This window comes from Trichechus manatus, unplaced genomic scaffold (genome assembly GCF_000243295.1).
Source record: "Trichechus manatus latirostris isolate Lorelei unplaced genomic scaffold, TriManLat1.0 scaffold00294, whole genome shotgun sequence".
Taxonomy (NCBI): domain Eukaryota; kingdom Metazoa; phylum Chordata; class Mammalia; order Sirenia; family Trichechidae; genus Trichechus; species Trichechus manatus.
In genome coordinates this window covers 763,801-784,934 of record NW_004444230.1, presented here as the reverse complement: position 1 = coordinate 784,934, position 21,134 = coordinate 763,801, and the positions used below count along the sequence as shown (strand labels likewise).

At 49.7% G+C, this 21,134-nt stretch overlaps 3 protein-coding genes across 3 annotated transcripts in view; all 3 read right to left on the bottom strand.

Moving 5' to 3' along the window:
* Positions 1-2,659: 2,659 nt before the first annotated feature.
* On the bottom strand, positions 2,660-3,938 carry HCRT (hypocretin neuropeptide precursor). The gene is made up of 2 exons (XM_004390345.1): positions 3,918-3,938; positions 2,660-3,031 (listed from the first exon to the last, which is right to left on the bottom strand). The coding sequence occupies exons 1-2, from the start codon at positions 3,936-3,938 to the stop codon at positions 2,660-2,662; spliced, it is 393 nt and encodes a 130-aa protein (XP_004390402.1).
* A 2,303-nt stretch (positions 3,939-6,241) lies between these two features.
* On the bottom strand, positions 6,242-10,625 carry GHDC (GH3 domain containing). Its single transcript, XM_004390304.2, has 10 exons — positions 10,544-10,625; positions 10,274-10,354; positions 9,818-10,095; positions 9,368-9,489; positions 8,724-9,225; positions 8,143-8,335; positions 7,968-8,039; positions 7,760-7,893; positions 7,305-7,390; positions 6,242-7,097 (listed from the first exon to the last, which is right to left on the bottom strand). The coding sequence occupies exons 3-10, from the start codon at positions 10,080-10,082 to the stop codon at positions 6,879-6,881; spliced, it is 1,593 nt and encodes a 530-aa protein (XP_004390361.1). The 5' UTR covers positions 10,083-10,095; positions 10,274-10,354; positions 10,544-10,625; the 3' UTR covers positions 6,242-6,878.
* A 6,482-nt stretch (positions 10,626-17,107) lies between these two features.
* The window catches only part of LOC101354148 (signal transducer and activator of transcription 5B), a 57,909-nt gene continuing 53,882 nt past the window's right edge, over positions 17,108-21,134 (bottom strand). Inside the window, exons 12-14 of the mRNA XM_023725264.1 lie at positions 19,033-19,084; positions 18,570-18,677; positions 17,108-18,037 (exon numbers count right to left, since the gene is read on the bottom strand). Coding sequence (XP_023581032.1) covers positions 17,911-18,037; positions 18,570-18,677; positions 19,033-19,084 — 287 coding nt within the window. The 3' untranslated portion in view covers positions 17,108-17,910. The remainder of the gene's footprint in view (positions 18,038-18,569; positions 18,678-19,032; positions 19,085-21,134) is intronic.

The following is a 21,134-nucleotide window of genomic DNA, read 5'->3' as shown; positions in this document are numbered from 1 at the left end:
TGACTGAGACTGGAGGAACCCCAGAAAGCATGGTCCCTGAATTCTCTATCAGCCCAGAACTAAAACAATTTCCGAGGCCAACTCTTCAGACAGGTATTGGACTGGACTGTGGGACATAAAGTGATACTCGTGAGGAGTGTGCCTCTTAGCTCAAGTAGATACAAGATACAAGAGGTAGCTTCTGTCTGGAAGTGAGATGGGAAGGCAGAGAGGGTTAAGAGCTGGTTGAATGGACATGGGGAATCAGGGGTAGAAAGGAGGAGTGTGCTGTCACAGTATGGGTAGAGCAATTAGAGTCACATAACAATGTATGTATAAATTTTTGTATGGGGAAAAGAAAAAGGGTGTACAGGGGCCATACTCTCAGGGTTTCTCCAGTCTCTGTCAAACCAGTAAGTCTGGTCTTTTTTTGTGAGTTAGAATTTTGTTTCACCTTTTTCTCCAGCTCTTTCTGGGACCCTCCATTGTGATCCCTGTCAGAGCAGTTGGTGGTGGTAGCCAGGCACCATGTAGTTGTGCTGGACTCAGTCTGGTGGAGGCTGTGGTAGTTGCAGTCCAGTAATCCTTTGGACTAATCTTTCCCTTGTGTCTTTGGTTTTCTTCATTTTCCCTGGCTCCATACAGGGGTGAGATCAGTGGAGTATCTTAGATGGCTGCTCACAAGCTTTTAAGACCCCACATACTACTCACCAAAGTAGAATGTAGAACATTTTCCTTATAAATTAAGTTATGCCAATTGAGCTAGAAGTCCCCCGAGACCATGGTCCCTAGCCCCCAGCCTCAGGGATTGGTCAGGATTCTTCTAATGAATCTTTGATTAAAATGTTCAGTAATGGTAGCCGGGGACCACCCAGTTTTTTTGGTCTCATGGCAAAGGAGGCAATTGTTCATGCAGACAATTAGCCACACATTCCATAACCTCCTCCTGTTCCTGACACTCCTTCTTCCTCTGTTGTTCCAGGTGAATACAGACCAATCGCTGTGTGAACTAGCAGGCAGAACAGAAGCACTAAACATTTTGTTAGGCCAGTTAACTGGGATGGCCCATGAAACCATGAGCCTATACTTCCAAACCAAGGAACTAAACCCCATGAGGTGTTTGGTTGTTGTATATAAGCAGCCTCAGCAGCTACTCTGTTTTTTTTTTTTTTTTTTTTTGGTCATTGTTGTAAATGTATCTATCACACAGCTTCTGCCATTTCAACTTTTTACAGGTGTACAACATATTGACAGCAATTACAATAATTGGCTGTGCAACCCTACCCTTAATGAGTGTAATTTTTCCATCACCATTAACCTTCCTTTTCCCCTTCCCTCTCACCCCTGTAATTGCTAATGAACTTTGGTCTCTGTACATTTGCCTTTTCTTGTCTTTTTATGTAAGTGAGGTCATACAATATATGCCCTTTTGTGATTGGCTTATTTCTTTCACTCAGCATAATATCTTCAAGCTCCATGCATACTGTAGCAAAAATGGAGCTAGTAATTCTTAACTCATGCAGTTATTGTGAGAATTTAATAGCATAATGCATGTCTTTGGTACAAAATAAATGTCTTGGAGAGCAAGTGCTTCTCTGCTCTCTCTCCTCCTACTGTTTTGATTTAATCCTCCTTCCCTCTGCTGTCCTTCAAGTGGAAGAGTCTGGGGCTGAGAAAGATACCTTTGAGGTGGGCAGAGTCACAGTTTGCAAATCTCCAAGGGTGCACAGGTGGACTTTGATCTCTGTCTTCTCCAGGAGGGAACCAGTGCAGCAGCAAGAAGTACCCGGGTGAGACCAGACATAGAACTTTCTCACTGTAAGCAGAAAGTTACTAGGATGGCTGAGGTGGCATAGGGTGGCTGCTTCCCAGGACAAAACAGCTAAAGCCAGTGACAGTGAGAAGATGGGCCCGGAGAGTGTTGGCCAGTGCTCCCCACCTCACCCCAAGGTTCTGATCTGGGCATCATCTGGGACATTAGTTTGCTGACATGTGCCACTTCTTTCTGTGACTCTACTTTTCGAGGTCTTAGGCTAGAGTTGCAGGAAAATCGGGCCCTGCCTCTGCTTATGAACTTCCATGGCTCTTACCTGTAGAATAAAGCGTAAAGCCTGATGATTTGTGACGCCCTTCACAATCCGGGCTGCACGTCTCACTGCTCGCTACACCCCCACCGCAGCCACTCTGGATGATTCACTGTTGAACCCCATATTCTCTGTCTTTTCTGCAGGCTCGACTCCCACCCCTTCCCAGCCGAATTCTGCTCCTCTGTGCAGCTGTCCTTGCTCTTCGTCCCCTCTGGTGCGTCTCTTGGTAAAGGCTCGGCACAGATAGACTAGTAGAGCACTGAGGGACGTATCTGTCCTGCATCCTTTACTCCAAGCTCGCTCAAATCCCAGGGCTTTGCCCGATTCCTTGCACTGAGAACTCCCCATCTAAGTGTGTTTCGGATTCAACCACGCACAAGCTGAGCCCAGTGCCCCAGAAGCGGCCTACCTGGCCCTCTCGCTCTTTACAGTACTCAAGGCGCTCTCACGCCCCCTGGAGGGCGAGGCGCGACCACACAAGAACAGAGACCGGCCACACTAACGGAGACTCGTCTTTATTGCGTTTTTCTGGGGGCTGACACCCTGGCGGGCGGAGGAAGAGAGCAGGGCCAGAACAGGGCCCGAGCAAGAGCTCAGAGCGGGGACTGTCCCCCCGGCACAGCGGCCGTGGCAGCTGCGGTGGAACAACTGCGCCCGGGACAGGGGCGCGGCGCGGGCTCTGCGCCTGCGCGGCGGCCCATGGTCAGGATGCCGGCCGCGTGGTTGCCGCTGGCCTGCAGGAGGCGCTGTAGCCGGCCCTGGAGGCCTGGGGGCCCCGGCAGCCGCTTCCCCAGCGTCAGGATGCCGGCCGCGTGATTGCCCGCGCCGTGCAGTAGCTCGTAGAGTCGGCAGGAGCACGTCTTCTGGCGGCAGCAGTCGGGCAGGGGCTGCGCGGCCGCCCCAGGGGAGAGCAGCGCTGGTGGCAGCAATAGCAGCAGCAGCAGCGTTATGGCAGCCCAGGAGACCTAGGAAGGCGGGAGACAGGGCGCTGGGGACCTTCCTGCCGCGCCAGCCACCAATCCCCACGCCCACGCCCTGCCCTGCCGGCTCAGCGCCCCCTCCTGGCCCGCGCTCCTTTCAGCGTCTGGGCCCTTGCTCACGCCCGTCTTTGTGTCTAAAGGATCTGTTGAAGGAGGGCCCATACCTGGCTCCTTTACCTGCTCATCCTTCCAGGCCTAGCATAGCATCTTCTCCAGGAAGCCCTTTGAGACCCCCTGGGCAGAGTGAATCCCTCCCTCCTCTGGGTACCTTTAGTCCATTGTACCCCCGTTAGAGCCCTGTACATTCCACCTGGGAACAGGCTTGTCTGAGACTGTCTACACAGAAGTTTGTAAGCTCAGGGAAAACATAGGCCCTATTTAGTTTCCCCCCATCATGGCTTAGAAATACAGAGCAGCCTGCTCCCCACACCAGGCAAACAAGTGGAAATCAGGGACAGGCAGGACTCCAAGCTGTTGTCTTGTGGGCGCCTTCCTTGCAGTGGAAACTGAACTCTGTGCCTTTCGACCAGTTTCCTGCTCTCTCAGGAGGCACGATTTCTCTCCTGTAACCTGAGTATTAAAGAATTCCTACTACACAGAGCTGTTTGGGGGATAAAATGAGATGCCATGTGCAAACCTAGCACCTGAGTCAGGGTAAGTGTTCAATAAACATGAGCTCTTTGGAGAACGGGGTGGGACTCCACGTTAGCCAAGGCAGATTCACGGCCAAGGCTACCCAGTGCCCTGCCTCAGAGCCCAGAGAGGAAAAGGCCTGGAGCAGAGCCACCTCTGGGCTTACTCCCAGCTCCCGAGCAATCCCCTCATTGCCTCCTGGGAATGATGAGACACCCCTGGGTCCCTGGGTCTTTACCTTTGCAGAGGGAGTGCTCATGGTGTCTGGAGCTCAGGGTGGGGTTAGCTGGGAAAGGTGGTGTCTGCGGTGGTCCAAATAGCCAGGAACCTTGAAGCCGTCGACTGTGATCTGCTACCAGTGGCCTGGGGTTTATAGTGCTCTGAGATGGCGGGGGAGAGATGGGCACTTGCGTCCATTCTGGGGCCAGACAAAGGCAAGGCTAAGATTAGCCTCCCACAGGGGGGCCGTCTCCAGGCTGGGCCCAAGGAATGGCCGCTGAGGCATTCGCAATTAGGAGTTGGATCACGGGGCCCCCTGATGCCCCCCTCATCTGTCTGCTTGCTCCCTGGAGATGGGGCGGTCTCCGGGCACTAACGAGGCCACCTTGTACCCAGGAATCTGGGAGCACAAAAGCAGCCTTGGCTGGGGCGCTGGCCTGGGACAATGTGGTGGTGGGGGCAGCTGCTAATTAGGGGCAGGAGAAGAGGCAGTTGTAAGACCACTGTCCACACGTGGGAGGGCAAGGAGGGAGGAGGATGGCCAGGCAGCAGGCCACTCCCTTACTGCTCCTTGTCGCTGCCCCTGAGGTCTGCCCAAGGGCCGCCTTCTTCCATGGAAAAGGTTCCTAAGCTGCCCCCACCTCCAGTTCTTCCCTTCTGCCCCTTTCACCAACCTCCAAGATGGAAAACCTTGAAATCCCAACCTGGGCAGTGGGAGGGGAGGAAACCGAACCTGGTGTTATCTTTCCACTTCCCAGCTTTCTTCCTGGGCCAGGCTGCCTGGGAGTCCCACGCCACTGTCAGGAGAGAGTGAGCCATCTCAAGGCCCCAGTTTCTCTTATTCAGGGCACCGCTTATGGAGCAGCTGCTGTGGACCAGACCTTGCAGTGGGCGCTAGAGCGACAGTGGTGAATAAGACATGGCCCCAGCTGTCAAGGAGTTCACAAGTCCAGGTGGGGAGGCGACCTGGGCATAATATCAGTTCAGTGGAGGAAAGGACCGATATACGCAGACACGTGCAGGGAAGTTGAGCCAATCACTTATGCCTTAGGTGGGCAGATCCTCAAAAGCCTTGCATGAAAAGTAGATTTCCATCACATATTCCATCAGATAAGGTGGGGAGGATGGGAGCAGTGGTGATTCGGTGGTATAATTCTCACCCTCTGTGCAGGAGACCTGGGTTTGATTCCCAGCCAATGCAACTCGTACACAGCCACTACTTGTCGGTCTGTGGAGGCTTACGTGTTGCTGTGATGCTGAACAGGTTTCACTGGAGCTTCCACGATAAGAAAAACTAGGAAGAAAGCCTGCCCATCTATTTCCAAAAATCAGCCAATGAAAACTCTATGGATCACAACATTCCAATCCACAGTCAATCACAGGGATGGCATGCAGGACCAGACAGCATTTCTTTCAGTTGTATATGGGATTGTCATGAGTCGGGGGCTGACTCAATGGCAGCTAACAGCAGAGGATGGGGAGAAGGCATTCCACAAAAAGGGCAACTTGAGCAAAGGCAGGGAGGCATGACAGTGCTTAGCTCATGGTGGCAGGGTGTGCTCCTCATAATCGAGGGTTCCTCCCAAGGAAAGGGGAGAGAGGTGACTGGAGAGGTAGGTGAGGGCCAGAGTCAGGGGGTCCCATAGGTCCAGCTGATTCAGTCTTGATCCTGTGGGCAACGGGGAGCCATGGGAGGGTTTTACCAGGAAGAGGTCATGGGCTGGGTGAGTGGGAGCAAGGGCCTAGATGTAGGGGCATGGACTCAAGAAGCAATTCAGAGGCAGAATCCGAGGCTTGGAAACGAATCAGGAGTGGGTGCTGCCTTTAATGAGGAGGAGCTGTGGGGTCTTGGATAAGCCTCACCAACGAGGCTTAGTGTCCCCATTGGTCAAGTGGATAGTTAACCCAGATGGTTTCGGTGGTGATAATTTTATGATTTGAAGTATAGCCACCTTCCCACCGTGGATGTGATTTGTGCGCATTGGGCCAGGAAAGGGACCAGTGCTAAGCCAAGGTAGGTTAAATTGGGGAGCAGTCCCTCCACATTGAGGTAAAGCTTGGAGTGGCGGGAGGCAGGAGGTGACTGTGTGTGTGGGTTGGCCTAGGCCATGGTAGGGGTCCCTGAGAGCTCCTGAGCACACACACTTGGGCCTAATGCATCCCAGAGCAGGGAGTGGCGTGGCAGGGGGGAAGCCCTGGAGCCCGAGGGTGAAAGGGGAATGGCTGGGCTTGGGCAGGGAGAGCCCAGGTCGGGGTAGGAGCGGAGCAAATGGGACCACTACACAGTTTCCCCAAAAGCAGACCCTGAGTCAAGAATCTGGGTGCAAGAGGTTTATTTGGGAGGTAATCCCAGGAAACACAGTGAGAGAGTAGGGAAGTGAGACAGAGAAGGGAGGAAACACAGTGAGAGAGTAGGGAAGTGAGACAGGGAAGGGAGGAAACCAGTGAAGAGTGTATTAGTGAGTGGGTTACTGCCCTGGGCAACTGGGGCTCGTGTCTGCTGGGGACCCTCTAAGAGACCACATAGAATATACTTCAGAATTGTCCCATTAAGAGTCTTTATTCACCAGCTCCCTTTCCTTACTGACTGAGGGCTACTTCTGGGGGCGTCAACTGCCTAACACCTCCAGTCGGCCCAGTGCACTGGCCAAGCCCACAACTGTGGCCAGAGAACACCCTCAGGCTGAGAGACATAGGAAGCCACAGTGTGCGTGGGAACTCCCTAGTAGTGTCTACCCGGTGGGCTGAGGGGAATATGAGCAGGGTACTGCTGGCATCTGCTCCACCCCAAAGCCTATGCCTCAGAACTGCCCAACTAGGTTAGGCCTCCCTCAGGCCCAGTGGCTCTGATGGGTAACTGTCAGGTGACTCAGAGTCAGAGAGCCCAGCCAAGAGCTCCTTCCACTGCCCCATCCGGAGAGGCCCCAGAGGAAAGAGCGATGCGGCTTCTGAGGGGAGACGGGCAGTGGGTAGGCCTGGCTCAGGACACCACCCTCCTCTGCAGGAACTGGGCCAGGTGTCTGTGTCTAAGGACCCGGGGCATCTCAGGAGGGAAGGGGGAGGAGGGCGAGGCAGCGAGGGCTGCCCGGAGTGCTCTGAAGGCCCCATGTCCCACGAGGTGGACTCTGGCAGGGCCCACGCTGCCCCGGAACCGCAGAGACTTGTAATGAGGAGAGGCTTCCTGAAGACAGTGGTCAAGCTGGAAGCAGAAGGGCTGGAGTGAGGCTCTGTGTGAGAGTGTGTGTGTGTGTGTGTATGAGGGACTCATCCTTCTCTCTCCAGAGCCCCAAGGGAGGGTCTCCTCCCCTGCCCCTCACTTCCCCATCACTCCCCTGCCCCACAGCACCTTGGGGGTATACAGAGTAAAGGGGATATGCAGTCAGACCCCATCCCTCGTCTTATTTACCTTGTCTCGATTTTCCTCCGACAGGTTCCTCAGCCCCCTCAGCTCCACAAACACCTCATAGTGGGGCGCAGAGCCCTCTGAAGAATCTGTGGACAGACCCCGTATGCGTACACACTTCTTGTGAATGAGGTTGCTTCCAAGGCCAATGCCCTCTACCCTCATCTATTCTTCCCTACTCTGAGGTTCATGGGAACAAAAAGAGTTTCCTGGCGGGGAGTGGGGTAAAATAGAGAGGAACCTAGAGTCTAATTCTAAACATAAGTCAGGTCAGGAAAGAAAATAGGTGGAAACTGCAGCAGGAGGGATGGGAGTTAGACATAAGGAAGGACTTTTGTTAGGAGCAGCAAGAGAGGCTGAGTTTTATCTCCTTCCTAGAGATCTCCCAGCAGGATGGATATCTGCTGGGGGAGAGCCAATGCAAAAATGGGAGGCAGGAGCCCAGTGAAGAAGCTTACCCAGAATGCTGCTCTCTACACAGACATGGTCCAACAGCTTGGCCCCCGGCCATTGCCCCACTGCCCGGCCCAGAGCCTCAGAGAACACGTCCTCACCAATATCTTCCCCACGCACGCTCAGGGCCTGGCCCAGCCTGGGAGAAGGAAGGGGAGGCAGTGGAGCCCAGGGCATGAGGATGGCCTCTCAGACCCCTGGGGGGTTACCTACCTGCAGACAAATCTGACAACTGGACACTGGTTGTAGGCACCAACCACCTGGACCACATCGCCCAGCTGGCACCTGATAGGATGGGAATGAGGGTGAGGTCAGGCCCAAGGGCCCGTTAATTCATGCCCCAGACCCCTCAAAGGGTCCCGGAGGCCTGGGGTGTGCAGGTAGTCACCTGGTAAGCCTGGTATGGTCAGTCAGCACCAGCTCATACTCCATGTCCTTCTGGGCCTCGGCCAACAGGAGGGTGGAAGCAGCCTCCTCCTGGGCCCCCTCGTTGACTGGGAGCAGCTCAATGAAGGGAGCCCCGGGGGGCAGAAGGTAGAGCCCACGGGGCTGCTCTGGCCACAGGTTCAGGCCCACCACCCCTGGGGGGAGCAAGCAGCCACCTCATCATCACCCCTCACCCTGGACCCTGGGCCCCACTCTTCTGAGCATCTGATCCCACTGCTGCCCTTCCACCCCATCCTTCCTGGCCTCCCCAGGCTCTTAGGCCCTAGATGGCAAGTGGCGGAGTGTCATGGTTCTAGAGTAGCAGACCTGGGGTTAAATCCTGGTGCTGTGTGAGTTTTGCAAGTCTCTTAACCTCTCTGAACCTGTTTCTCCATTTGTAAAATGGAGCTGCTAATTCCCACCACACAGGGTCTTGGAAAGGATTAAATGAGACAATTATGTTGGGTTCCTTACATGGCAGCTAGCTGTAACTATGTGACCTCTGCCCCTGTCCCCAGCTCACTCCCCTTGAGCCCTGCTGACCTCCAGAGGCAGCATAAGCAGGTGAGAAGAAGGCTAGCCCTTGGCACCATAAGGCCCCCAGGGCAGCCACAGCCTCGGTCTGACCTCCTGAGTCCAGAGTCACCACCACCTGCAGCTTTGGCCAGAGTCGAAGGGCCAGTCCTCGGGGTCCCTGCTCCAGGGCCTCCCGCAGCTCAGCTGCCCGTCTGGGGAGAGGCGCTCCTGGGTTCCCTGTAGCTACTGCCTCAGCCAGCTCTTCACCATCGGCCTCCAGGCCAGAGAAGACGTCCATCAGTTCAGCCGCAGTCCCGGCCTCCAGTCCCCTCAGCCCAGGGCACCTCAGTGCCTCTAGCAGCAGGGCCCCAGGGTCCCTGGCGCCAGGGGGACTAGCCTGGCCCAGGGCATGCCCAGGCCAGGGGAGGGGGCTGGGCCAGGGGGAGGTAGGGGTCACACGAGCAGTGCTTCCGGGAGATACCACCTCTGGGTAGGCCTTTTTGAGGGCTGCCAGGCCCAGCAAGGTGGCCTGGAAGAAGACAGAAAGAGGGTGTTGGTCCTGGGCCAGACCCAGGCCTCCCAGTTTGGGGGTTCTTTGCCTGCCCTAAGGGGAAGGTTTGGCTGCAGGTGGGGGTCTCCGGTGGGTCTGTGCTCTAGCCTTCCCAGTTTACCTGCAGAAAGGCCTCGCCATGGTACTGGTTTGAGGTAGGGGGCGTAAGCTGCTCCCCACTCTCTTCCTCCTGGGCCTGGCTGATCTTGGTCAGAGGGAGTTGATTCCGGAAGGTGCTTGTATCTGTGGCACCAAAGACATCAGAAACTCCTCATGAAGCCACAGAATTCCCCAGGAGAGTCAGGTAAGACTGATGAGACCCTTGGGGAAGAAACCCAGGATAGACCTTGGGGTGGGGGCCATAAGGCCCCACGATAGGAAAATTCATTTTGGACAAGAGGTTTAGTCCTGGGCCTGGGTATGGGCTCTGGATCAGGCCCCTCTGCATGTGTGTGTGTGTGCGCGTCCGTGTGTGTGTGCATGCACGCGTGCGGGCTCCTCATGTTCTGAATCTGTCTGTCCTGTGGGGTTGCTTCACTCTGGGCTTCCTCCCCAGACCCTGGAGACACACCTGTGCTCCCCCTGAGTGGGCAGTGGGGGCGCTGGGCTCCCTGCAGACACCACCTCAGGGCCTGCTGCTGGCTCTGGCCCATGTGTCGTGTGCTCTGCTCCAGTCTCCGCTGCTGCCAAGCGGCTGCCCAGCCCAGGGCCCCCCATGCCACACGGTGCTGGAGCCTGGCAAGCCAGCATAGGCTGGCATCCTGGGATCGTGGCTGCCTGAGCAAGGCCAATGGCAGCAGCAGGAGCAGCAGCAGCAGCAAGAGGGGGACCAGCATCTTCAAGCAGCTCCTGCAAGAGGAAGGGGCCTGAGTACTGGTATTGAGGGGATGAGGGGGTAGCCCATTTCTTCCCCACACTTCCACACCTACTAAGACCAAGGACAGATGAAGTTTGGGAAGAAGCCAAGCCTCGGCCAAGCAGGTGATGCGGAGGAGAGAACATCAAGACTGGAGAATGTCACACTGACCTGAGTTCAGATCCTGGCTCTGCCACTTGCTAGTCTGGCCTCAGGTAATTCAGCTAACTGCTTGGGGCTCCATTTCTTTATCTGTAAAATGGGCATAATCATACCTCCCTCAGAAGGTTGTGAGATAGTGTACGGAGAGGGCTTGGCACAGAGCCTGGCAGAGAGCCACTGCTCAACAAATGACATCTCTTGCCCACTCCCAGGTGGCTCTGCTTTCTCGCGGGATCTACCCAGTCCCAGCTCCATGTCCCTCCTGAGCCCTGCGTGCACCTGTCACAGCCCACTTCTGCCAACTGCCAGCACCCAGGGCCCCTCGGCGTCTCGGGTCTCAGGACACATCCGGCCAGAAAGCAGGAGAGTTGGCTTTAAAGGGCTGGGCCCAACAGGGAAATCCGGCGCCTGCGGGGGAGGGGCTGGGTGTGCTCTTAAAGGGACAGGCTGCCTAAGGGAGGATGTGCTGGCCCAGGCTGGCAGATGGAGGAAGTTAGGGTCAGAGGGGCGTGGTCCTCAAAGAAAGCAGCATATGGAAAAGGCTCCATTAAACAGCTTTAACTGGGAGTGAAGCACATCTTACTCTGGAGCAGGTTCAAGTTTCAGAACCTAGCTTGAACTTGATGACGGCAGGAAGATATTCGAATGCCATCATTACCTCTGAGCCCAGGGCTGAAACAGGTGTGCAGCTACTGAGTGGGGAAGCAAGAGAGTGTCAGAGGAAAAGATTGAGGATAAGGGAGGAGCGAGTGTCCCATTCAGCTTCCTGTTCCGTTTCCCTCCAGCTGCTAATCCAAGCCTTCCCCAGACCCATCTTGCCCCTTCTCTGTTGCACTCTTCGTCCCAGAATTTTTAGCACCCAGAGAAAACAGCAACCACCAGATGGAAAATTCCTCAACTTCCTAAAGCCCAATGATTTCCCATCCCCACCCCCAAATAAAGTCTCATAGGACCTTGTACTCAAATGTGGTTCACAGACCAGCACTCAGCTTCACCTGGGAGCTTATTAGAAATGCAGTCTCAGGCCCCGCCCCAGACCTGCTGACTCAGAATCTGTTTTAACATGAGCCCCAGGATTGGTAAACACAGTCAAGTTTGGGAAGCTCTGCTCTAGGATGAGGTTCTCCTGCTGTCCGTGGTTAGGCCCTCCGTCTACCTGTGCTCTTGACCCAAACCAAAACCTGTTGCTGTTGAGTTGATTCTGATTCATAGGACCCTACAGGACAGAGTAGAACTGCCCCATAGGGTTTCCAAGGCTGTGATCTTTAGGAAGCAGACTGCCATATCTTCTGTGGAGCTCCTGTTGGAACCACTGACCTTTTGATTAGCCGCCGAGCTCTTAACCACTGTGCCACCAGGGCTCCTTGCTCTTGACTCAGGCTCTCAAAAAACAAAACGACCTTAACTGCTCCTTCCCTTCTAGGTCTTGCAGTGTTTCTTTTTCTCTTCACAGCTGAGTCTCTTGGAACATGGTTGAAGCTCACTATCTGGCTGCCCACCTCACTTGCGCTTTTTTTTTTTTTTTTTTTAACTTCTGAGATCTTACATTTGTTTTTAAAAATACTGAATTTAATTTTTGGTGAAAATATACACATCAAAATATGCTCCCATTTAACAATTTCTACACATATTGTTCAGCGACATTAGTTACATTCTTCACGTTGTGTCAACATCCTTGTTATTTCTGCTCTGGTGTTTCACCCCCATTAATTTAGACCACTGCCCCCTAACCTTCTCATCTATGCTTTAAAGTTACTGCTGTCCCTTTGGTCTCACAAAGATAATTTTTTTTTAAAGTGCAATACTCAAGGATGATATTCTTTACTTTTTGAGTTGAACTGTTTTTTGTTTGTTTAAAGATGGCTTCAGGGATAGTTTCATTTCAAGAGTTGAAGGGTATTCCAGGGCAATAGTCTCGGGGGTTCGTCCAGCCTCAAGGGGTCCAGTATGTCTGGATTCTTTGGGAATTTGAAGTTCTGTTCCACATATTGCCCCTTTCTATCAGGATCCATCTGTTGTGTCCCCGACTGAAACATTTGGTAGTGGTAGCTGGGCACCATCCAGTTTTTCTGGTCTCATGTTAGGGGAAGCAGAGGTTCATGGAGGTTATTAGTCCTGCAGTCCAATTGCTTCTCTGATTCTTGGGTTTCCTTCTTCCTCTGTTGCTACAGGCCAATAGAGACCTATTGTTGCATTTTGGATGGCCACTTGCAAGCTTTTAAGACCCCAGGCAATACTCACCAAACTGGGAGGTAGAACAGAAACTTTAAAAACAGTATTATACCAATTAACTACTTTTTTAAAAAAATAGCTTTATTGAGATGTAATTCATACACCATTCAATTCACCCATTTAAAGTGTATAATTAAATGGTTTTTAATATATTCCCAGATACGTTCAACAGACACCAGAGCCGATTTTAGATTTTCATCATCTCAAAAGAAACCGTGTACCCTTTAACTGTCACCTCTCTATCTGCCCAGCCCTAAGCGACCACAAATCTACTTTCTGTCTCTGTAGCTCTTCTCGATATTTCATATAAATGGAATCATATATGGTCTTTTTGGTTGGCTTCTTTCACTTAGCATAATGTTTTCAAGGTTCTTCCATGATGTAGCATGTGTCAGTACTTCATTCCTTTTCATTGCCAAATAATATTTCATTGTATGAATATACCATATTTTGTTTATCCATTCATCAAAAGTTTGGACATTTGGGTTGTTTCTACTTTTTGGCCATTATATATAATGCTGCTATGAACATTGTGTACAAGTTTTTCTGTGGACATACGTTTTCATTTCTCTTGGGTAGATACCTAGGAGTGGAATTGCTGGGTCATACAGTACTCTATGTTTAATCGAGGAATTGCCCAACTGTTTTCCAAAGTGTCTGCACCATTTTACGTTCTCACCAGAAATGTATGAGGGTTTCAGTTTCTCCACATCCTCACCAACACTTGTCATTATCTGACTTTTTATTATAGCCATCCTAGAGGGTGTGAAGTAGTATTTCATTGTAATTTCAGTTTGCACTTCTCAGATGATTAATGATGTCGAGTATCTTTACATGTGCTTATTAGCCATTTGTATATCTTCTTCGGAGAAATGTCTATTCAGATTCTTGGCCCATTTTAAAATTGGGTATCTTTTTATTATTAAGTTGTAAGAGTTCTTTATATATTTTAGTTGTAAGTCCTTTATCAGACATATAATTTGCAAATATTTTCTCCTATTCTGTGCTTGCTGTTTGCATGACATAACTTTTTCCATCATTTTACTTCCAATCTATTTGTATCTGTGAATCTAAAGTGTGTTTCCTATAGACAACATATAATTGGATCTTTTTTTTAAAATCCAGTTTTATAATCTTTGCCTTTTGATTGTTTAATCCATTCACATACAGTGTTATTATTAATATAGCTGGGTTTATGTCTGCCATTTTACTTTTTGTTTTCTTAATGTCTCATATCTTTCATGTTCCCCTATTGCTACATTACTGCAGTCTTTTGCATTACGTGAATATATTCTAATGTAGCAGTTTAATTTCTTTAATGATTTACTTCAATATATATATATTTAGTTATTTCTTTAGTGGTTGATTTAGGGTTTATCATATTCATCTTATCAGAATCAACATCAGATTTATAGTAAGTGCTCGGTTGCTAACCAAAAGGTCAGTGGTTCGAACCCACCAGCTGCTCTGCAGGAGAAAGATGTGGCAGTCTGCTTCTGTAAAGATTACAGCCTTGGAAACCCTATGGAGCAGTTCTACTCTGTCCTACAGGGTCGCTATGAGTTGGAATGACTCGACGGCGATGGATTTGGTTTTTGGTTAATTCCAGTGAGATACAGAAATGCTGCTCCTATACAGATGTATTCTTCTTTCTTCCATTTTGTGGTATTATTATAAATATTACATTCATAAATGTTATAGACCCAAAAGTACAGTTATAATTACTTTATATAATTTTATATCTTTTAAAGACGCTGAGAGAAGGAGAGCAAGTACGTATTTGTAGTTTTTGTTATATTAGCTTTCTTATTTATCATTTCTAGTTCTTTTTATTTGTTCCTGTGGACTTGAGTTACTATCTGGAGTCATTTCCTTAGCTCAGTACAGCTTTGCTCCCATCCACCTCCTTTGTGCTGTTATTGACAAATATATTACATTTCTACATATTACAGGCCCAATAATACATTATATGCATATAGTTTTATACAACTGCTTTTTAAATCATTTAAGAGAAGAAATATGCATAGATGTTGTCTTTTATAATTATATAGTTACCTTTACCAGAGCTTTTTTTTTTTTTTTGTGCATGGATTTGAATTACTATCTGGGGTCATGGGGTCAGTTGCTTTTAGTTTGAAGAACTTTCTTTAGTATTTCTTATAAGGTGCGTCTGCTACCAGCAATTCTCTGTCAGTTCCAGCTGTTTGGTGACCCTCCTTTATGTTCTTTTGCATTCTACAGTGAACTTGAGATACCTTTACTGTAGTATTAGTTAACATACTGCCATAATTGGTTGTGTGATCTGCCTTTCCTTGACTGTAAGCCTCTTGAGGGCAGGAACTATTTTATGTCCTACACACAATGCTTGGCTCAGGTAGGCAGTCTAAATGTGCTGAATTTTAAGGATGGGCTTTCTAATAGGAAGAATGTCCGGAGGCTAGGAGAGAAAAAAAATACAATTCTGATTTTCAAAATACTACATGAATGGAACAACCAGAATGGAATTAATGAGAATGTTGACCCATTATGAAAAATGTAACCAATGTCACTGAATAGTTTGTGTAGAAATTGCTAAATAGGAACCTGATCTGCTGCGTAAACTCTCACCAAAAACACATTAAAATATTACTTAAAAAAAAATTATATGAGCAGGATGGTAAGATATGCCCTTACTGGCCATCAAGGCTGACAACACGCCCTCTGGGGCAGTCAACTCCCAACTAGTTCCCATTTGCAACGTTTGATTACTTCAAACGTCTTCCTATCAAAGCCACCCTCCCTTTCCACCTGATGGTAAAAAATAAAAAAGCAAGACTCAATATTGTCCCTTCAGAGGAAACCTTTATTGTAACATAAAATACACAATTTTGTGAGTGCTCCAAATTGTACACAATACTTTTTTGGTAGCTAGATACTAATCTGCCTCAACACTAAAATATGTATCTGAAATAATTTCACAAAGTTTTAAAAAGAAAAATTATCAAAAGTGTACTTTCTTTTTAAGTTATATTCACTTTTAGCCTCCCCCCACCCTCTACAAAGCCCTGCACATTCCACACATTGAGTTAAAACATTTTTATGACTTTTGTGTGTGTCTGGGAGCGGGCGAGAGGCTGAGGTGGTGAAGACTTGCCACTGCCTCTTCTTGTGGTTTGCAGGAACGGGGAGAAGAAAGAAAAGAGAATGCAGAGAGCGAGCGTACCTTTCGGCTACAATGTCTTCCATCTTTAGGCACAGCCCTCAGGAAAACTGAGGACAGCTCAGCAACCATACAAGCATGGACTCCCACTCTCTTCTATACCCTTCCCCCACAACCCCACTGCCAGCTGCAAACACTAGAGTGAGCTCAGAACCACCCAGGACGTCCAGGCTGCTGCACTCTCAGCCTCCCCTGGGGCTGAGTTCACCACAAATCTGAAAGTATGTCAATCCATGCCCCCCAACAGGGCTGCTAGAACACAGAGGGCTATCACTCAGAGGCAGGTGGTGATGAAGCCTCTCTGAGTGAAGGGGACAGTAAAGGCCCTTTCAGACAGGCACCTGGAGCAGTCAGGTGTTCCTGTTCATCTTTTCCCAACACCGCCATCCCCATGGTTGGGATTTGAACCAAGTCTTGAGGCGTAGGGAAGGGGCTGAGCAGCATCCTACATCAATGCTGGTATTCATGGATGGGTAAGCCTACTCTGCAGATGCGGAGAGATTCTCCTGCCTGGCATAGAAAAATATATCAGTGTATGAAACCAAGCCAAGGCAAACAGCAGCTTTGGAAAAGTCATCTTCCAATAAATAATCTACTACAGAGGAATATTTTCCTTTAACATCAAAACACTGATAAATTCAGAAGTTATTTTTGTAAAAAAAATATTTGCTTATTTACTCACATGTATAAAAATAAGGTTTTTAGGGTTATACTCTCCTGGGTGTGGTCATGCCCTTCTTTTGGAGGGGGCTGGGGGTTACCTTGTAGGCCTTACCTGTAAGCTACCTGCTTACCCCCTCTTCCCACCCACCTGCCATAGCCCTGCCATAACCCATTCCTTCCTACTAGTGTACGGGAAAAATTGTGGAACAAAATTATGCTGAGGCTTTGTTTGGTTTTGTTTTGGCAGTTTATCAAACTTCCCAGCAAGCGTGAAGATTGCATTTCCCCCAACAGCCAAGGCCTGACACCCAGCACCCTGCAACAGGTGGGCAACACCACCCTGAACAAGCTGGCCTAGGCTCAGACCACACTCCTGCCACCCACTCAAGACCTTATGTGCGAACAGCGACGGGAAATGAAGTGACCTGGCACGGCACAGGACCTGACACACAGAGAGAGCGTTTTCATGTCAAATTGGGGTGGGAAGGGGGAACAAAAAGGACCTGATTTAGAAAACAAAAACACCATTCGACGCTTACAAAACTCCATTACCAACAAGCCTAAAGAAAGCCCGGACTGTGCCTCCGTCAGCACAGGGGAAGGGTGGACAGGTGGAACGGCAGCTTCCTGGCTAACAAGGCTCTGCTGCTGGTGCCTGGCAGCAGGGCTGGTGTGCCACTTGGACCAAAATACAAAGGACAGCAACACCATAAACTATTATGCAACCCTCTTTTCTTTCCTCTATTTCATTAAACATGTCTGCACATTTGTGCAGGTATGGGGACTGAGTGGTAATTCCACCAACAGACAGAGAGGGAGGGACAGAGAGAAGGAGAGAGAGGAAGGAGGGAAGGAAGGACAAAAATGTGTTAAGTGTCATTCATTTAAAGAGCCACCACCCATCAGAAGACCTGTCACTTCTTCCCTTGCCTCAACAATCTTTGATTGTCACCCGTTTCCCCATCCCTACCCAGGAAAGTGGGGGTGAGGGCAGAGAGAGGGAAGGAGGACGGGCTTTCTCTGTCAAAAGGCAGTTATGTAAATTTCAGAGGAAAAGCACAATCACCTTACATATCAATTGCTCAGCAGACATAGTGACGAGTTCTCACCAGAGAGGAGGTGCTTTCCCCTCCCTGTGTCCTTCTCTTACTTGGCCAGCCAAATCTCAAAGTTCAGCCACCCTCAAGACACATGTCCAAGTTCCAGGGTTCATGGAACTGACTGCTTTTTTTGCACAAGGTAAAAACAAGCACAGCCTCTGTTTGTGGCCCCAATGCTGCGGCTAAACTCTGGACAGCAAGGGGGAGAAATGCTACCACATGCAGACTTACATACACATACACACACACACACACACACACACACACACTCTCTCTCTCTCTCACACTCCCTTCACGGGTGCCACCATGCACAGAAACACTAAAGTCACAACTAGTATTAACACTTCACATTATGAGTATTGTTTCCAAAGAGAAGCGATTCATGGAATTAAAACATCCACAAGAGTAGTTCCTCTGGCGAGAATGGAGAAGCCGAAGAAGGAGAGACGGGGTCATGACTGCGCGTGGGGGATCCACTGACTGTCCATTGGTCGGCCCAACAGCTCCTCCACACGCCGTGCAACGTCCATGGTGTCGTCCAGGTCAAAATCCCCATCTGTGTCAAGGACGGAGTCAGGGCTTGGGAGGGAAAGAGGAGAGACAGAAGGGTGGGGGAATGTTGTCAGAGTCCAGAGAGAAATGATAAGCTGCAGAGACCACCTCCAGCCCCACCCACCACCAGGTATGGGGCCTAAGTCAGCTGGACCCTCAGCCCGGGACTTCAGGGGACCAGAACTAGTTCTGATCTGAATACAGGGGAGTAGACAGTCCTTTGTAGCTAGTTGAACACAGCAACTCAGATTAAACTACCCACCTCGACCTGCCCCTAATGCTGGCTGCCTAGGCACGCCTAAAGCCCGTCTGGTCCTTACACAGAGCAAGCAAAATATCTCCATTTTGGGAGAGGGGAGCAGATGACATCTGCCCAACTATCACCTCACTCCAACTACCAGTATCTTCTGGCTGGTTCTCACCCGCCCTGCACCTGGGCACATGAAGCGCTCGGGCCTAGAGGAGCTCCGGATTCCTTTGCCCACCAGCCATCCAGGGTCCAGTCTGAGGCCAAGTCCCCAGTTCCTCCCCTGCAGTCCCCCACGAGAACACCACCTACTTCTGTGGGTACATGTTATAGGGAGCCTGGGCGCACACGGCTGGGGACGGGGCCTGGTCCATGTACGTGGCGCTGCCCCCAACAGAGTCCGCAGATGCATTCACAAACCTGTGGAAGGAAGCGGAGCAGCCTCAGTGGCTGGGGGAGTCCAGGTAGGAGCCGACGTGAGGAGGGGGCTCAGAGGGGCCTTTGTTATCTTTTTTGGGGTGTAGGACAAAGTGCCCCACTTGGCCCTGGGTACTGGTTATATCATGACCAAGCCCAGTTCCCTCCCCAAGGCAGAGCCAGGTGTCCTGGGAACAATGGGCACGTGGGTGGGAGGGGCAGCGGAACAGTGGGACAGCGGTCCGTGGGTGGGAGGGGCAGCGGAACAGTGGGACAGCGGTCCGTGCCGTGTCGGGTGAGGAAAGCCAGGGGAGGAGAAAGAGGCAGAGGAGACCAGACCTGGACACTGGACACTTACTCAGGGACCACTTGCTTGATCTGTGGCTTCACGTATCCATCAATGGCTTTAGCTGCCAAGGGGAGAACGGTGGTGAGAACCAAAGCTCTCAAGAGAAATAAAAATGCAATCTCCCTTAAGAATCACATCTCTTCTTAGGACAGGACACAAACACCCAATTTTATCTCAGGATATGATACAATCACTTCATTTTTCTGACAATCTGTTAGGAAGATCAGGTAGAGGAGAAACCTCAATACTAAAACTGCAAATTAAGATATCTCCCAAGTTGACTTGGATGTTTTAATAAATTCTTCAAATCACAGAAAAGATGTATTTCAATACAAATCTAAATCATGCATTCACTGCATACTAAATGTAACAGGAAAAAATATCTTTAAAGTTTAAAGTCAAAGACACAGCAGAGGGACAGGATTTTGCTCCATGTGTCCCAAAAGACAAAATTAGTACCAATAGGGGAAGTCATAAAAGGACATATTTTCAGTCAGTGTAAGGAAGAATGTGATAATTAAAACCAAAACCAAACCCATTGCTGTCGAGTCAATTCCAACTCATAGCGACCCTACAGGACAGAGTAGAACTGCCCCGCAGGGTTTCCAAGGCTGTTATCTTTATGGAAGCAGACTGCCAAATCTTTCTCCCTCGGAGTAGCTGGTGGGTTCGAACCACCAACCTTTCAGTTAGTAGCCAAGTGTTTAACCACTGTTCCACAAGGGCTCCTTTTGTCATAATTAGAACTGTCCAAAAAAACAGGGGGCTGGAGGTTTTCAAGCGGATGCTGGACAAACACTTCTCCAGGACTGTAGAGAAAAATCTAAGCTTCAGAGGGGAGCTGATTTGACTAGATGATTCCCAAGGCTATTTTAACCCCGAATGTCTACTCTTTGAGGAAAGGGAACATCACTATTCCAGGTACATGCCTACTGCTTTTATACCCTGGGTTTCTGCATTTGGGGGGTAATGTGACGGTCCCTTAGCCCAGTGAGTATTGTTTATGCCACAAGGCTGGTTAGAAAGAATGCTGGTGCTGGGTCTCGCTTTGATTCTCCACAGACTCCCACTGGGACATGGTAGGCTGGGGGGTACACCTGAGTGTGATTTGGTCAGTGACTTACTCTTTAAAAGGCTGGTTATAGAATGCCAGCTAAATAGGTAGTAAGAATGTGAGAGGCTGAAGGGGTGGGTGAATTCTTGTTTTCTGGGTATGTGAGTATGGGAATCAGTATAACCTTAACTAAGGAGCCCTGGTGGCACAACGGTTAAATGCTCAGACTACTAACCGAAAGGTTGGTGGTTCAAAGCCACCAGTGGCTGCATGGGAGAAAGACCTAGCAATCTGCTCCTGTAAAGATTCTGCCTACCCACTCACTGCCGTCAGTTGATTCTGACTGATAGGGACCCTACAGGACAGAGCAGAACTGCCCCATAGTGTTCCCAAGGCTGTAAATCTTTATGGAAGCAGACTTCCAATCTTTCTCCTGAGGAGCAGCTGGTAGGTTCAAACCGACAATCTTTTGGTTAGCAGCTAAGCACTTTAACCACTGTGCCATCAAGGCTCCTATAAAGATTACAGCCTAAAAACCCTCTAGGGCAGTTCTATGCTGTCACACACGGTTGCTATGAGTCGAAAATTGAATCGATGGCACCTAAAGACAACAACACAACCTTACCTATATTAGACAGTGAAGATCACAGTTTTTATGCAAATAACATGCACCTTCTACATTTGTTTGCCAACGGAGCCCTCCCCCTGCGTGGTATTTTCATAAGCGCGCTATGCTGATTTTTTGTTACCTGTTGATGTAAAAAAAAAATTGGCGTAGTGGCGCTTATGAAAACAGCCTTGTAGGGGGAGGGCAAGGTTGGCAAACAAACATAGAAGGAGTGCATTATTTGTGTAAAAATATGGTACGGGACCACAATACTGTATGCTCAACAGGAAGAAGAGCTTGTCAGAGAAAACAGCCCAAGACAGCGAAATGCTACCTGGCTCACAAATTGCTTGTTATCCTAACCTGCTTCTTCCAGTGTCAGGAGCTACCTTTTCATAACATTTTGTGTTTAGCAGAAAATAGAAAAACAAAGAAATGCCGTAAGAAATG